We start from the raw sequence: 17538 nt of genomic DNA on the forward strand, positions 1-17538 counted from the left end.
CAACCATAGATGTTTTAGATTGTGTGTAGCTTTTTTAAGTCATCTCTGTATCAGCTAACTTTACTTAAGGGTGTATATTGCGTGAGTTAGGGTCTTACATTATCTTGTTGAACAGGTATACCAGAGTCTAGACCGGGAACTGCAAAAACATGTCAACCATCAGGACACTCTCCAGCAATGCCAAACCTGGCTCTCCACAGTGCAGGAGGAGCTCCAGCTCAATGATCAGAGACCATCTGGTTTGCAAGAGGCACTGAAGCAGGTAATTTAGACACAGATAGACAATTTTCCCTTCTTTTGGAATGCAATGATTGCACTAATACACTCTGTGCCTTATTTAAATTAACCATTTTATTTTAAACACAGGTAAAGCACTACCGGGCCCTTCAGGAGCAGGCCAGCACATACTTAGACCTGGTGTGTTCGGTGTGTGACCTCTCTGATGATGCTGTGAGAGTGACAGCTGCTGAGGTCCAGCAGGTCAAACTCACAGTGAGTATTTTGTGTCTCTTTTTCTGTTGTAGAACATCAAATTTAAATTTAATTTCACTTTGAAGTGCTGGCGATCAGAAAACAGAGCATAAAGCAGTATAATGTCCTTTTAGCAAATTGGCTGTATTACTAGAACTAATATTTGTCAAACAGTCAAATCATATAGTACATTAACAAAATCAATTGTGTTTGTAGATAGAAGAAAGGATGTCTACTGCACAGGAGCTTTCAGAGGGCTGGAGGGAGATCAAGGAGCAGAAACAAGACTTAACCAGCCTGTTCCAGGACATGGAGCAGCAGCTCCTCAGCCTCTCCAGAAGGCCTGCAGAGCTAGAGACCAAGATAGCTCAAACCATGCTCTTGCAAGCCAAGGTAAAGAACTGTATCCTAACAATTAATCCAAGTACACTACATAAACATAGACTATCCCTATCTGGGATCTGTTTACTCAATGTTATCAGGTTTACCATCTAGTGTATTGCTTGTCACACAGGAATGCAGCCAGCAACTCCAGTCTAAACAGAGTATCTTGACCAAGATGACAGAGACTGTGAGTAGGTTGACTGGTGGCCAGGACTCTCCAGAACATGCAGAGCTTGGTCGTCTGAGCCATTCCTGGCTCGAGCTTTGTCACCAAGCCAACAAGCTGCAGAACCAGAGGGCAGAGGATCTGCAGAGGTCTAAAGAATATCATGAGTGTATCTCTGCAGTCGAAGCACTGTTCGAACAGGTATCCAAAGAGTGGGACAATCTGGCCAGGTGTGTTTTCTCATAAAGTAAATTTTTCATCACATATTAAAGAGGACTTAATTTGTCAGAAATGATATGAGCAAGATATTAGCAAATGCTATTATGATCATGATTGTTTAGAAATGGTTTCACATTTTGAAATGTAGAAATTTTATTTTGTTGTAAAGATTAAAGACTTTCACACCAGTAAGGTTAATTGCACAATTTTCAGACATATCCGTTAATATATTTTTAACTTTTGTCACAGAACGGATGCTGAAAGTTCATCTCAGCATTTGGAGGCTTTACGAAAACTTGCTGAAACACTGGCAGAACAAAAAGGCACCCTTGAAGATCTAAAAGACCAGAAACAGAAAGTCATCCAACATTTGAACCTGGACGACAAGGAGCTGGTAAAAGAGCAAATCAGCCATTTTGAGCAGCGGTGGTCACAAATGCAAAACCTCATTGAGAGGAAAGTCCAAGATTCAGTGGTGACACTAGAAGACATGAACCAAGTAGAGGCCCGTCTGAGAGAGGCTCGGGACTGGGCAGAAGAGCAGCAGCCTGCCCTGTCTGAGGCCATGAAAATGAGTCCTCCTCCTGAGCTAGCCCAGAGCTTTCTGTTTGACCACCTGAGCATCTGCAGTGAGTTGGAGGCCAAGCAGCTCCTTCTGGCCCAAGCCATGGCCGATGCTGACAGGGTGCTGGCGCGCCTGGGTCTCAGTGAACGGCAGCGTTTGCAGCAGCACATTGCTGACACACAAGCTGAGGTGGAATCTCTGAGTGTCAAAGTGGTGCAGCGAAGAAAACATCTCAGCAAGGCTTTTACAGAGAGAACACATTTCCTGATGGCTGTGAGCCAGTCTATTACCTGGGTCCAGCAAAATGAGAAGAAGGCGCAGTCAGAGGAGTATATTGCTTTGTTACCTGATGACCTGGCCAAGCAGGTCAGAACGTGTAGGAACATCCAAAGCAGTCTAAAAGCCTATCAAAGTGAGTTGACCTCCTTGTGGTCACAGGGAAGGGATTTGATGAGGGATGCCAGCGAGGAAGAAAGGAATGAGATTCTTACAAAGTTACAGGAGTTGCAAAACATCTTCGACAAAACTCTGCACAGATGTGGCCAGAAACTTCAGGAGCTTGAAAAAGTACTTGTTTCCAGAAAGTATTTCAAGACCGATTTAGAGAAAATATGCCAGTGGCTAAAACAAGCTGATATAGTCACCTTTCCTGAAATTAATTTGATGGTTGGAGATGCAGAATTGGAAGCACAGCTGTTGAAATATCAACTGATAATTGAGCAGGCAATTGAATATGAAAACCTTCTTCTAATCGTGCAAAGAGCTGGCCAGGAAATATTACCCACTCTGAATGAAGTGGATCACTGCTATTTGGATGAAAAACTTAACACCCTGCCACAGCAGTATAATAGCATATTAGCTCTAGCCAAAGAGAAACAGGAGAAAATTCAGCAGGCCATTCTTACAAGGAATGAGTACACCTCCTTTATAGATATCACTCACAAAGCACTTAAGGAGCTTGAGGAACAGTTCAATAATCTTGGCACACAGCCTGTGGGCCTCAAAACAGAGGAAGTTGTCAGTTTACAGGGTGATTACAAATCCATTCAGACAGACCTGAGCAACCTTGGCCTAGCTGTGAGTGAACTGAACCAAAAGAAAGAGGGATTTCGTAGCACTGGTCAGCCATGGCGCCCAGAGGAAATGACCCAGCTTGTGAGCCTGTACAATGGCCTGAAGAGGTTGGTTGAACAGAAAGTGGAGCATCTTGATGAAACCTTGGAGTCATTTGAGGACCACAAGGCGATGGCTATGCAGGTTGACTCTGAGTTGAAGGCCACAAAAGAGCAGCTAGTTAAAGTCAATGCAGAAACCCAGTCAGCTGAGGAGCGGCTGAAGAACTACCATGCTCTGGCAGGGAGTCTCCAAAGTGCCAACTCTCACCTGTCAAGGCTCATGGAGCAGATGGACACGCTTGCACCCCGTGTGGACCAAGCAGCCCATGATGCCTCTAAGGAACAAGTGGTTCTGTGGCAAGAGGAGCTGCGGTCTTTGCAGGCTGCAGTAGGGGAGCTGATAGAAGAGTGTGAAAACAGGTTTATTCAAAGTAAAGACTTTGAGACTGAAATGAAAACGACCCTTGACTGGCTACAGCAGGTTAGGGATGAATTGGGCTGTGCTGTGATTGTGGATGTGAGGGTGGAGAAGGTCCAAGAGGAGATCAGGAAGCAGCAAATCATGCAGGAGGAAGTGCAGTCCAGACTGAGAATTGTGGCTGCTCTTAGTAGCAGGGAGAAACAGAAGTATGTCAGTGCCAATGAGCTTGTCCCAGCTCATGTGGATACAAGCCTAGAAGAAATGGCAAAGCTGCAGGCTGACGTTCAAAAAGCACTGAGCGCGAAACAGGTGGGATGTACACATGGAAATTAAACATTATTCTAATGGTTGACTGTTGTTAGAGGTGCCTTAATGCCTGAATGCAGAATTTATTTCTAAATGATTTAGATCGACAATTTCTTCTTATTATTTTTGTATAAAGATCACTCTGGAGGAAGCCCTGGTGTTATGCCAGAAGTACCACTTCAGGATGCAGTCAGCTTGTGAATGGCTGGAGGATGCTGTGTCCTTCCTGCAGCAGGCCAGCCTGGGTGTAGATGTAGAGAACTATGAGGAATGTCTCCGGCAGCAGGAGGACATTGTGGCCACAGAGCAGGAGTTTCTCCTTCACCTGGAGGAGCTGCAGACCCTGCTGCCACACCTGGAGTGCCTGGTGAACCCCACAGCCAAAGAGCAGCTCCGTGTAAGTGTGGAGTCAGCAAAGCAGAGAGGTGTGGAAGTCCGAGATCAGCTCCAGCGTCACCAGGATGTCTTACATAGGTATTGAGATTGGAATAGTGTTGCATGTGGTATAAAGTAATGATCAGTAATTTCAATTAAACTATTTTATCTTCTCATATATTTTGTTTTACGTAGCTGTGTGGCTCAATGGAAGTCATACCAGGAGGCAAGGCAGACAGTCATTGAACTTATGAATGAGGCTGAAAAGAAGCTGACTGAATTTTCCACTGCAAAGGCAGCCACGAGCCAAGAGGCTGAAGATAAGCTATGCAGTCACCGGGTATGATAAGTGAAAATAAATAATTTTCCATGCAGGTCTCATAGCGCCATGAACCGGATTGATTGTCTCTTACCTTTTCAGTCCCTTGTGTCACTGGTGAATGGATTCCAAGAAAAGCTGAGTGGTTTAGAGGAGCAAGCTGCTCAGCTGGAGCTAGTGGGAAGTGATGCCAGTAAGGCCACAATCAGTCGCTCAATGACCACTGTATGGCAGCGCTGGACACGACTACGCAGCGTGGCACGGGGACAGGAGCGAGTACTTGAAGACACAGCACAGGAGTGGAGGACTTTTAGGGAAAAGGTTTGTAGAAAAAATCTGAAAAGTTACATAATTCATTTTTAGATACAAGTCACAGCTGACTACTAGTTTCTCTCATTATTGTCATTTCTTTTGTAGATGGTGAAGGTGGGAGCAGTCTGTGATGAGCTCCACAGTCGTTTCCCTGACAGTGCTGTGGAGAAGGCCTCCAAAGCGACCCTGCAGTCTCTGTTAGACCAGCATGACTTGCTGAGTCAAGATTTGGAGAGAGAGCTGTCCTCCCTAACACTGCTCCGCCAGTATGCCCTGAGTCTGCTGCATGATGTGGAAGTGCCTTCACCAACAAGTGAGCAGGATGAGCTGCCCAGCTTGAAAGAGATCAGAGCTGTTCAAGAGCAAATGGAAAGGTACTGAGAGGTTCTTGCGAAACCATTAACTTCAAATAATAGTTTCATAATTTCCATTGTAAATAAAAAATGAGAACAAGTCAGAGCTCAGCCCATTTAGCTTTTGAGAAAAATATAATTTCTTTTTGACTCCAGCCTCCTGACACAGTCCAGGACCAAGCGGGCTCAGGCAGCACAGGAACTGAGAGAAAGAGAGGAAGTTGAGAAGGAGCTTAGCATTGTGAAAGCCTGGATCCAGGAGACCAGGGAGCTTCTTCTCAATCCAACACCAGACATTGACTCTCAGTTGCAGGAGCTTGAGGTATATCTGCTTTCCTAAGAGCAATTGCATCTTCTGAATATTATACTCCTTCTGGCCTGACTCTTTTCCTATTGTGTGCTATTATGTTGCATAATTCAGCGGCAACAAATGGTGAAGTAATAAAATATTTAGGATTTAATTATGTATAGAATTATTTCTAAGATAGGGGACATTTTCTGCTTTTTGCCTTAGGTTGTACATGGAGATGTGATCACTTATCGTCAGAATGTGGACAAACTAGCAGAACAGCAACAGAGCAAGTACCTGGACCTCTACACTATACTGCCTTCTGAAATCTCCATGCAGCTGGCTGAAGTCTCACTTGCACTGGGTGCTATTGAGGATCAGGTGCCATATCATCAGATTTCCTTTGATATGACATTAATATGTCTCATGACAATATGCTGCCATGTGATGTTTGTTTATATTTCTAATTATGATGTTCTAGGTTCTTTCCAAAGAGAGAGAAATCCAGAAAACCAGAGAAATAAAAGAAGACTTCAGGTCCAGAATCCATGACATCTCTGAGAAACTTAAAGCTAAATCTGCTAAATTCAAGGAAAAATCTACAGATGTTGATCACGCCAAAGAAGAAGTCAAGGTGGGATATCAAACGTTTGCTTGTTTGTTTAATGCGAATGTGTAGTTGGCTTAGAAACCGTGACATTACACTGTTATATTTCTCTCTCAGAGCCTGGCAGAGGACTTGGACTCCTGTGGTCGCACGTTATCAGAGCTGGATTGTGCCGTACAAGAGTTTGGTCGCAGAAATCCCCTGCTAGCTAAACAGCTAAGTGACTCTGTGAGCAGGCTATCAGAGATGCATCACCACACTACACGGCTTGCAGACTGTAGGAACAACTGGCTCAAAAAGGTTTGATTTTTCAGTTAAAACTATATGTACCACAGCTGTGCATTATTAAACATTCTTAAACTGGGAGAATGTGAAGAAACATATTTAATTGCGGTGATTTTTACAATGTGGCCTGTATCTCATTTCGTCAGGCTGTATGCTACTTAGATGAGTATAATGAGATGCTGGACTTTATTGTGAGGTGGTCTGAGAAAGCCAAAAGTCTGGTGAGGGCAAACATCATCTGGAACTCCACTGTTCATCTGCAGGAGCAGATACGGATGTACCAAGTGAGTTGTAGGTTCAGACATTAGAAAAACTAGACATTTTACCTTTTTGGAGAGGTGGGGCCTCAATCCAACACCATGTTTGGGACATTTTTAGGATTAAGCATAAAGATAAACTTTCCAGTGTCTCTCTCTACCAGGAGACCATACCATACATACCTTCCAGTCACTGCCCTGTTTATTACCCTTTTCTCAGACTGTCCTGCGTGAGTCTCGGGAACTCCACGGAGACCTGGAATCAATGGCGGAGAAAGTGGAACTTTTGTCTGAGGTGCTGCAGGTTGAGTCTATGAGCCAGCAAGTTTGTGAACTCAGTCGACACACTGAAGAGCTTCAGCAAAGCATGAAAACACGGCTGCAACACTTGGAGGATGCAGATAAAGTATCAGAAAAACATTTAATATCTATTTCACTTGTTTGTACCATTTATTAATTGTCTTTTACAGAAGTATAATTTCCCTTTTTGGAGAATTAGTAATTGAAACTCATACTTTGTCACTGGTTTATGATATATCCTCAGAGTATGGAGGCCCTGGAGTCTGAAGTTAAAGCCCTACATGTTGCTTTGGAGCAGGTCCAAGCCACATTAACCTCCCCGGAGTTAGCACGCCAGAGCCTCAAAGAACAGCTGGCTCAGAGACAGGTAACTGTGTGCTATGGATCACAAACCATGTTGAACGCTTACTTTGCATGTTGAAGCCTGTTAACACTTTCATACCTTGTAAAATCTTTTGTTTTTGCAGCATCTTTTGGCAGATATGGAAAGTTTTAAGCAGCAGGTGCAGGCAGTGCAGCTGTGTCAGAGTGCTCTGCAGGTCCCAGAGGAGGTGATGCCCAGCCTTGCCATCTGTCGCACAGCTCTGCGTCTGCAGCAAGAAGCCAGTCAGTTGCAGCATGTTGCAATTCAGCAATGCAACATCTTACAGGTACAGTAGGGGGCACTACTACTGCAGGATGGTTACTTTTTATTGCTGTAGGTGCTCCATTCAGGTGCAATATGTAATGCAGACTGATTTATGAAGGCATGACAACAAGAAAAATGAACTGGTTTGCAGGTTTACATTATCTTGTCTATATATAGAGTAAAATGCTCTTTTTTAATCCTGAAAAATTGTTACTTTTTAAGCTAACTGTTCCATAATATATTTGTTATTACTCAGGAGGCAGTGGTGCAGTACGAGCAATATGAACAGGAAGTGGGAGACCTCCAGGGGCTGATTGAGGAAGCACACCGTGTCATTCAGGACCGACCAATCCCCACTAATAACATCCAAGAGCTACAGGCCCAGATCCTTCACCATGAAGTACAATTAATTTATTATTCACTTTAACCGTGTTTCCTGTACAGAGTCTAGATGAGCTATAACCTAACCTAGTATAGTCAGTGAAGAAAGACAGGAAAGACATTCAGGGCATTGTTCCAATGACAGGTCATTTGTGACATGAAGGCATAACAGGAAAACCTTGTCATCCATATATTCACAAGTTTTACGGAAACCCAGATGAACTAAAAGTAAACATGCAAACAAAACACAGAAAGGGCTAGAAATCCAATCAACTGCCCTCTTCCAAATTTACAGCACTGCTACAAACAGCACTTACAGAATACAGCTAACCATGATCACTGTAACCATTTAATACAATCTTTATTCTCTGTGTCGCATGATGTGTTGAAATAACATCATTATTGCATGATTGAAATTCAATATTTCAATTTCTTTGAAATAGGAACTTGCCCAGAAGATTAAAGGATACCAAGAACAGATCGCTTCACTAAATTCAAAGTGCAAGATGTTGGCAGTGAAAGCCAAACATGCCACACTGCTGCTGACCGTGACTGAGGTGGAGGGACTGCCTGAGGGGCTGCAGGACATGGATGGAGATAAATCCAAGAAACCTTCAGCACAAGCCGTCATGGTAATAGAATATAATGTACAGTACCAGTAGAAACTGTTTGCATTGTTTCTGAGGGCATTTACTAATTAATAATCCTTTTATTACCTTTCCTAGGTTATGCTATGTTTGACTAGAACTTAAAATAATCTTATTATCAAAATGTGTTTACACCACTTTTGTCTAAAAACACATTGCATATGACAAATCTTTCCTAATCCATCTTGCATGTGCGCTCTTATCTTCATGTGTCTTGCATGGTGTTTCAGATGACTGCTGGTCGCTGTCACACCCTCCTCTCTCCTGTAACTGAGGAGTCTGGAGAGGAGGGCACTAACAGTGAGGTCTCTTCTCCTCCTGTCTGTCGCTCTCCTTCTCCCATCACTCACACTGAAGCCACTATAACCAAGGTATCTGCCTTCTCTATTTTTCTTGATATTTTTTTGCCTCAATTGCTGTGCACAATTTCACATTTGTAAAATTTGTGTTTTCTATGTGTTTCAAAAATTCACTATGTGTTTAAAAAAACTGTCTATTGAAAGGAACATTGAATCAATTAAAGCAAATAAAAATGAGAAAGGCTGGTTACTAATTTGTCTTCACGATGGATGTTGCCGTTTAAATGTTTTAAGGTGGGAAGAGGAACACTCACAAGAGCACCAATCCAGGAATTATATGACCCAACATTTGAGTCTGTAGCCAATTTAGATGACTTGCAGCGTTCGTGGGAGACATTAAAGAATGTGGTATGTAAAAAATAAAAGATCTATGGAATATTAGTTATCTTTGGCTGTTATTGCCCAGCACTGTTTCATCATCCAACTGACCTCCCGAACAGATCAGTGAGAAGCAGAGGTCTCTGTACGAAGCTCTGGAAAAGCAACAGCATTACCAAGATTCGCTCCAGTCAATCTCTTCTAAAATGGAGGCACTGGAGGCCAAACTGAATGAGCCTCTGGAGGCAGATAAGAGCCCAGATAGCCACATAAAAACCCATGAAGTGAGTCACATACTTTAATATCAAGGTCATAAGTTGAACAAACAATGTAAGCCACCATTGTATAACAAAGAATGTTTCTTGTCTTTTTTATTATGTAGGTATGTATGTATGAGATATAGTCAAGCTTGTCATCCTGTTTTACATTTATACAATCACACTCCAGTAAAGCATTGTTTCTCCCAGCATTACAGTATTTGAATTGTAAATGTGTTTTGTTTGGTTCGGAAAAATATGGCAACATATTGCTGCCACCACGAGAATGTTTTTTACTCCATATCTCGTTATAATTAGATTTGAAAAACATTCTCGTGGTGGCAGTAATACGTTGCCGTAGAAAATCCAAGTATAAAAAGTCAAAATTGACCTCTGTTAAAAAGTTAGTAAACATACTGTATGTCTCTAACCCCATAAACATGTACAGTAAGCATATGATGATGTTCTCTGTAGGGTCTGGTAGAGGAGATTCAGAGTGTGCAGGAAGAAATAGACCGGCTGCAGACAAGCTTCACAGAGGATCTGGCGTCTGAGTCAGTGGACTCAGACATGGCTGATCAGCTGGCCATGCAGTCTTCTCTTGCTGTGTTAGCTGAGAGGATGGCCACCATCAACATGAAGGCATCAGGGAAGCATCAAATACTGGAGGTAGTTTTTTTTTTTTTACACAACTACTTTTAGTTGTAGATACAGTACTGGTGCATTGTTATTACATTTCATTTTAATAAGTTTCATTTTTGTGTTACTATATTGTAAAATGTAGTTACTAAAATGTGATGTCCTTTGTTCCAGGAACGTGTAAGTGACCGTCTGGAGGGTCAACGTCAGGAACAGGCCATACAGCTCTGTTATGCCAAGGCTGATGAACTGGAGCAGTGGTTCACCAGAATGCGCAGTGCTGTCTCCTACATTCTTGAATCTAAACCTGTAGAGGAGACCGGTATGGAGGATCAGCTCACTGAATGTCAGGTCAGAGCTCCCCCTGCTGTTCACTCAGAGCAGTAGATGAAAAAATACATCCACCCACTATCTGTAAGCACAGGGGGCTGCAGCCTATTCCAGCTGCCCCTGAGTGAAAGGCAGGGTGCACCCTGGGCAGGTCACCATCCATCTTTGGACCAACACAGAGAGACATACACAAACAGACAGACATACTCACATTCATGCAATCGGGAAATGTAGTCTTTGCACTGTGAGAGAAAAACCAGGGCGCTCAGAGTGAAACAACACAAGCACAGGGAGAACATGCAAACTCCACAAAGAAAAGCTGCAGCTGGCAGGCAGATTCAAACTGGGAACCTTTTAGTTTTGAGGCAGCAATGCCAACCACTCCCCCCGTGGTGCGCAGGTGAAAACATACAAAATTGCATTATTACATAATCATAAGATGCATTCATAAATATGAACAACAGGTTTATTGACAATATATGTTTTACAGCACATTGCCAGAAATGACACAGATATTGGTGGTGAACGGTTTTCTAGGTTTTCAGCCATTGTGTCTGCTCGGCCAACTAATTTTAAAATTGGCATTGGACCATTTTCTGTGTCATGATTTAATATTTGCTGTAGTTCACCTATCACACATCGATCATCTAAGGAGGACAGGAACGTTTCAGTGAGTAAACAAGAGCATTAGCAGAGTCAGTGGGGCTCTTAAGCAACTGTAGCATCAGTTTTAAGCAGATTATGCAGATGTCCCTGTGCTCCTGTTAGCAGAATAGGGTAAAGTAGTGGGGGGTGGTGACTTTCAGACGATTAATAGATCCTGCCCTTAAGATTGGTGTTGGTGACAAAGCTACTAGAATATCCAAGTAGGGGAATCCTAGAGAGCACGGAGGGTGAGGCGGGAGGGAGGGAGAGTAATTCTGCCTCAGGAAAACCTGGGGAAGCTAACGATCGCAGAGTAGTGGCTGTGCTGTTCGAACATTTTTCCCATAGCATTTATTGTTAGCTGTTTTGGACTGGTCTGGAATTATAATAATTATGAATGATCCATTGCATAGGATAATTGCTTTTGTATGTGAGTGGGAGCATATATGATGCAGAGAATGGAGTGTGAACGATTAGTAGTAATATTTTGCACAGAACAGTTGGAAGAGGTGGACCAAGGATGAAAGCTAAGGGAGAGCTCTCCCTGTCCTATGGTCGGGGAAAGCTGTTGGTGTGAAGGGTTCAGTCAGAGCTGAAGAGTTTGTTCTGCAGAGGGAGGAGCTGCTGTATGTGGTAAGACACCATGTTTGAGCTGGCCTCTCTCCTGCTGTTGCTGCAGAACATGCTTGTGGAGATGGAAGAAAAGGTGCTGGCCCTGTCAGAGCTATCCATGCAAAGTGAGAACCTGCTATTGGAGGGCCGGACAGAGACTAGAGAGGAAGCTGAGCAGTTGGCAAGGAAGTTACACACATTGAAGGGCGGCCTGTTGGAGCTGCAGAGAATGCTACAAGACAAGCAGATTAACATCCAGGTGAGGTGGAGACTTGCTTCAGATGTTGATTTACACTGAATGCGCTGAACTGTGTGCACATACATGCAGGCACACCAGTTTTTCTCATCCTAAAATATATTATTTAGTCCTCAATGTGGGTACCTTGTGTTATGATGTATCATATATTCATGAGATAAAAACATGTGACATGATAAATGCACCACCACTCCATTCATTAGAGCATCATAATACATACATACATAGTCTATATTTATTATCTGAAAGCTATGAAATGCCCCTTGAAAGGCCGGCAGAGAATATTTAATTTCCTGAAGCTCATACACAGAACCTTACATTTTTAGTGATAATAACATTCAAGCCTTGTAAATGTGAATCTAAATAATAAATAATAAATAGTTCCTGTTTTATAGTAGACTGTCTGTTGGTCCTACAGGGATGCCTGCAGGAACAGGAGGAAAGTGAATCAGACTCCAGTCTGTCTCAAAGTCCCAATGTACAGGACTGGCTTGCCCAGGCCCGGACCACTCGTTCCCAGCAACAGCAGGACTCTCTGCAGAGACAGAGGGTAAAACGGAAGAAAATATGTTTTTTTTTTTTTTAAGTCTTTTTTTCATTTTACTTGGACATTGCTAGCAATTCTTCAGCACAGAAACTTTTGAAAGTCACATCTCTTTGAACATATGTCTGCCATCATCTAATGCATACTGTACAGTACACCTAAACTAAAGATACATGTACAGTAAAATACAAAATGCAATCTAAACACTTTTTTCATGTTGCATCTCTGCTCTTTAGGAGCTGGAGGAGCAGCTTGCAGAGCAGAAGAAGCTGCTTCAGTTAGTTGCTAGCAGAGGAGAGGAGATTCTTATCCAGCAGGCCTCACCCAGCAGTGTCAGGTATTTTAACACACAATCACATCAGAGACAGTATAATAACAGATATAAGTGCTTTATTTAAATTATAATTGAATGGATCATCAGTTGATTTGTGGGTCTGTCCCTGTGCAGCACAACAGAGCCATTTTCACCAGCGACTTTGGTTGAGAGGGAAGCTCAGGCGGCACGAGAACAGTTGAGACAGAGGTGGGAGAGCCTGAGACTTGAGCTGAAAACGAAACTGCAGCTCCTACAGAGAACCCTGGAGCAGGACCATAAGCAGCCGGTACTAACCATGTAGTGACTGTTGTTAGCATATGGACTATTGGAGGCAAAGTGTAATGTTCATGCCGTTATCCATTTTTAAGTGTAGGGACTGTTGTTGATTGTTTGCATGCATTTCTGTATTAAGGTGTATTCCAGAGCCTCCCATGTGTCGACGACTGGCTCTCTGTATAAAGAAGAAACTCAAGCTGACAAGTCCTCCCTGAAGATTTTGTATGAGAACTTCAGAGAGACAGTAGACAACATGACCCCTCAGGTAAACTGTCACTATAACAATATTGTGCATAAAAATTGTATTGTCATTGTAAAATTGCAATACTTCAACCCAACATGTGTGTTAATTGAATATTGACTCACACTTGTTTTTTCACACAGTCCACTGATAGTGAGACGCAGGTGGACCAAATGGAACAGCAGCTCTACACGGCTGTGTCATCCACCTCCTCCTGGCTGGATGGTGTGGAGAACAATGTCTTCTCTGGTTCAGTGCTGCTTGCTGAAAATGCAGAGACCCAGCTACAAAAGCAGGAGGTAGCCGGGCTTATTTCTACAGTTTCTTTTAATTGGAGAATGTTTAAAACTGTAAAACCAACAAGCCTGGTAGAACCCAAAACCTAGAATTTTTTCTTCTAATATATCAGAACACTTAGAGATACTAGATCTCTGCATTTATCTGTAGAATGTGTTACTGCCATTGTAAAATCTGTATTCATTTAGAATAAATCTATTTATTTCCAATCTTCTTGTCAGACCTTGGAGAATGATGTGAGGCATTTGACAGAGGAGGTGAAGCTCAGCCAAGCTCTGCTCGCTGGATCTTCTGGGTTGAAACATGACGACCGGGTGCTGTTGGAGGACAACCTTGACTGCCTGAAAGAGAGATTAGGAGCTCTGGGTTGTGCTTTGGGACAACGCTGTGAAGACATGAGAACGAGCGCACAAGAACTCACAGCCTATCAGGTGTGCTTAACACTTTTTAACGACCTTTTATTTTTCATTTTGTCAATGAATGCCCAGTATAAATATATTAATATCACTTTTCTTACTTAATCATAGTTGCATAGGCTTACCCAGAATAAATAATAATTATATTTCCATGTATTACTGTAAATCTCATACTATTGTGTGGATATTTACTGTCAAAAATTGTGTTATGTTTAATACAGACCGATTTGCAACTTCTCCAAACTGCTTTAATTGAGACAAAGTGCCAGATCCTACAGGCCTTAGCTGGAGCCATGGATAGACCAGCATCCAAACAACTAGAGGTAGCGCAGACAAGCAAGGCCACGCTCTTATTTTCTCCCGCCAAGATTCACAGACAAAATAAGGTTTTGAATTTCATTCATAAGCACTGTCATTTCTCTTAGGTTATTGCTAATGCAGAGGAGAGCCTCAAAGATTTTGAACAGAGGATAACGGAGCTCAAAAGAAAAGGAGCAGATTTACAGGCAGATCAAATATCCACAAACAAACTACTGAAACTCCAGGTAAAGTGTTTATTGACGGTTGAAAGTAGCCTCTGTTTTGTCTAAAAATCATTTAGTAAAAGCTGCTTCTCATCCTTCTTTTTAACAGTATCTTTTTGCATTGGACTTTTTAATAAACATTGTAAAACCTTAATCTAGATAATAGCAAACTACCTAAACATAATTGTGGTGTTTCACATACTGAAGGGTTATAGTATTGAGGACAAGTATTAAAAGTATGAATGTAATGTTATCTATGGTGTGTGTGTGTGTGTGTGTGTGTGTGTGTGTGTGTGTTTTCAGGATTCTCTTGAGGAGCTCATGATGACTGTGGGTTCACGTCGCAGCGGACTCAACCACAATATGGCTCTGAAGGAGCAGTATGAGCGCGCTCTGCAGGACCTGACTGATGTGGTGGACACAGCCAAGGACAAGATGGCTGCTGAACAGAGGATCGTTGCCAGTTCTTTGGACGAAGTACAAAATCACCTGGATAAACATAAGGTTTGGTCATCTTGATGCTTTGCTAAGCTAGTTGGGTTAAGGAGGAGTCATTATTAACACTGTGAGATGCTGGAGGCAAGCTTCTAAAACCGAACTGGTCGTTGGTGTGTTTGTGTGTGTTTTATTGCATTTTCTAGGAGTTTTTCCAAGGTCTGGAGTCCCATATGATTCTAACAGAAACATATTTCAGGAAGATCAGTAGTCTGATGCTTCCCAAAGAGTGTCAGGTCTTTGAGGAGACACTAGCTGAGGCTCAAAGTATTCTCAAAGAGGCACACAGTAAAGGAGTTGAACTGGAGTGTATCCTGGAGGTGAGTGAGAATACACATTTTAAGTGCGATGAATTTTTTAAAATTCTTTTCTATTGACAGTATCAGAAAGTTTTCTTTATTTGAAAAGCTTTTTTTTTCTGGCTCCGGGCAACATCTGAAAAACATTGTATGTCTAAATAGGTATATCTTAAACGTGTTTAATGACCATTCTCCACAGGGGGAATACACACACATTATAGATTTATGGGATTTTATTGGTGTATTTCAGCACAGCAGCTTCTAAATTTCTGTAGTCATTTAAAGTGGGAAATTTCTCTCCCTCCTTTCAGTGCATCGCTGTTTTAATGCAGATTGCTGACCAGTATCAGACTTAGAGATTAGAACACATTTTTCATAATTCATGCGTTCATAGATCGGGTCTCTATATATAGTAACTATATGGGTGTTAAATATCTTCATGATCAGATGACACAGAGCTTCTATGAACAGGCATTGCTAATCAGTCTGAAACAAGGGATTTATGAGTTTATGCAAATAATTGGATGTGGAACCTTCGAATGAACAAGACCGGTGTACAATAGTGGATGAGGCCTAGCCATTGGTATGTGCATAGATAGTATAACGCAGACAAAAGAAATACATGTGAGCATTTGAAACACTGAATGCAATAGGTCCATTCCAGAACAAATTTTTAATAACTATTGGTTGAAGAAAGTAGTTGTATTTGTCATGGAATAGTTGTGTTAATTTAATGGTAAAAACGGATTTGCAGTCGTGGTTATGTAAATATTATTCATCTAAAAGCTATTTAATTTTTTTTTTGTTTGTTTGTTTATCAGACCTGGTGTCGCTTGATGCAGGATTACCAAAGTCTAAACCGACAGCTGGAGGCCGTCGAGGGAAGTATCCCTTCTGTTGGCCTGGTAGAAGAAACGGAAGAAAGGCTCATGGACAGAATTTCATTGTATCAGGTGCAAAGTGATATTGTTTCAGAGGATGTAGCATAATAAACTTCAGTAGCCTCCATCGTCCTAATTATCTGCTTTAAATATTAAAAGGTAAATAAATAAAACAGGAAGGACAGTAAGGACTTCTAATGGAACTTTTTTTTTTGGCAAATTAGGTGCATTACATTTACCTAAACGTTTTGGCATCTACCCTCTGTCACTGCCTTCTTCTGGATCCTTCACAATTCAGGGCTCATTGAATTAAGATTGAAGTTCCTCCCTTACATGCAGCATACTTGTATTTGTAGGATTCATAGGATTTCTTCACCCGTACCTCAGCTGATGCCATTCTGGTTTATGAGCGCACTTTGCTGAAATGTCTTTCTATCTCCTGTTCTTCCATTTTCTGTAAAGGGCCTGAAGGGAAGACTGACTGAGCACCAGCACAAGCTGTACCAGGTACTGGATGAGGGAAAACATCTCTTGCTTTCAGTGTGTTGTCCTGCACTGGAAAATCAACTTGCACTGCTGGGGGAACACTGGCTCAACAATACCGCCAAGGTCAATAAGGAACTGCAATGCCTGGAGGCCATCTTAAAACACTGGACCAGGTCCGAAACACATATGTATCTCAACACAACTGAATTTTTTTAGGCATCAAAATGATGAAATTTATCAAGGTAGAGATTATTGCAAACTAAAATTTTGAGTAGATGGAGTACAACGTATCAGGTTTGGGTTTACAAAATAAATAAAGGCTTCTTGGTTTGTGATTGTATTCACATCAGATTTCTGACAGTATAAGTTCACGGCCTTATTTTATATTTAAACTGTGATTTTCTTTAAGGTATCAGAGGGAGTGTGCAGAGCTCAGTGAGTGGCTGCAGTCTGCTCTGAAGCGGCTGGAGTTTTGGAACACGCAGGCCGTATTAGTCCCACAGGAGCTGGAAACTGTCCGAGATCATCTCTCTGCTTTTCTTGTGAGGCTACTTACAATGTTACTTTTTGATTTGAGCTTTTTGGTATTGATTCAGAGATTCTGGCTCCTTCATAGGAACAAAACAGCTAGACATTTATCCAGTCTGACACATTGAATTGTTGGAGCTTCGTACAGCTAAAACATCTTTCTTTGGCTGGACACTAAGTAGTGCCACATTTATAATGAATTTTAGGTTATTACACCCATTGTGTACTATGTGTGTATATATGAAATTTCATATAGCTGACTCATAGTTTAATAATCTTCATGGGTCATTAGGCCACTACCTTTGTTCCTGCTTAACTACTTACATTAGGATGAGTGGGCAGCAACAGTGAAGTGCTTGAGGACTGAAATCCTGCTCAGTGCCTTTAGTCAATGACAATTGTATTACTTATTATCTAAG

General features: G+C 41.9%; 1 protein-coding gene across 23 annotated transcripts in view; it reads left to right on the forward strand.

Moving 5' to 3' along the window:
- syne1b (spectrin repeat containing, nuclear envelope 1b) overlaps positions 1-17538 on the forward strand; it is a 76357-nt gene that overhangs the window by 40461 nt on the left and 18358 nt on the right. For 22 of the 23 annotated variants that reach the window (XM_067480815.1, XM_067480816.1, XM_067480814.1 and 19 more), the window contains 38 exons: positions 116-262; positions 367-492; positions 688-864; positions 986-1251; positions 1490-3650; positions 3784-4121; positions 4218-4362; positions 4444-4662; positions 4759-5027; positions 5163-5328; positions 5521-5676; positions 5777-5929; positions 6020-6202; positions 6334-6471; positions 6665-6850; positions 6989-7111; positions 7212-7394; positions 7629-7772; positions 8197-8385; positions 8631-8771; positions 8994-9107; positions 9200-9361; positions 9809-10003; positions 10148-10324; positions 11628-11819; positions 12235-12366; positions 12597-12697; positions 12809-12962; positions 13089-13217; positions 13337-13492; positions 13712-13921; positions 14128-14229; positions 14332-14451; positions 14734-14934; positions 15072-15245; positions 16046-16177; positions 16568-16764; positions 17001-17133. In XM_067480815.1, the coding sequence (XP_067336916.1) occupies positions 116-262; positions 367-492; positions 688-864; positions 986-1251; positions 1490-3650; positions 3784-4121; positions 4218-4362; positions 4444-4662; positions 4759-5027; positions 5163-5328; positions 5521-5676; positions 5777-5929; positions 6020-6202; positions 6334-6471; positions 6665-6850; positions 6989-7111; positions 7212-7394; positions 7629-7772; positions 8197-8385; positions 8631-8771; positions 8994-9107; positions 9200-9361; positions 9809-10003; positions 10148-10324; positions 11628-11819; positions 12235-12366; positions 12597-12697; positions 12809-12962; positions 13089-13217; positions 13337-13492; positions 13712-13921; positions 14128-14229; positions 14332-14451; positions 14734-14934; positions 15072-15245; positions 16046-16177; positions 16568-16764; positions 17001-17133 (8391 nt within the window). The remainder of the gene's footprint in view (positions 1-115; positions 263-366; positions 493-687; positions 865-985; positions 1252-1489; positions 3651-3783; positions 4122-4217; positions 4363-4443; positions 4663-4758; positions 5028-5162; positions 5329-5520; positions 5677-5776; positions 5930-6019; positions 6203-6333; positions 6472-6664; positions 6851-6988; positions 7112-7211; positions 7395-7628; positions 7773-8196; positions 8386-8630; positions 8772-8993; positions 9108-9199; positions 9362-9808; positions 10004-10147; positions 10325-11627; positions 11820-12234; positions 12367-12596; positions 12698-12808; positions 12963-13088; positions 13218-13336; positions 13493-13711; positions 13922-14127; positions 14230-14331; positions 14452-14733; positions 14935-15071; positions 15246-16045; positions 16178-16567; positions 16765-17000; positions 17134-17538) is intronic. The other variant, XM_067480828.1, reaches the window with a different exon arrangement.

The sequence above is a fragment of the Channa argus genome, chromosome 16 (genome assembly GCF_033026475.1).
Source record: "Channa argus isolate prfri chromosome 16, Channa argus male v1.0, whole genome shotgun sequence".
Lineage (NCBI taxonomy): Eukaryota > Metazoa > Chordata > Actinopteri > Anabantiformes > Channidae > Channa > Channa argus.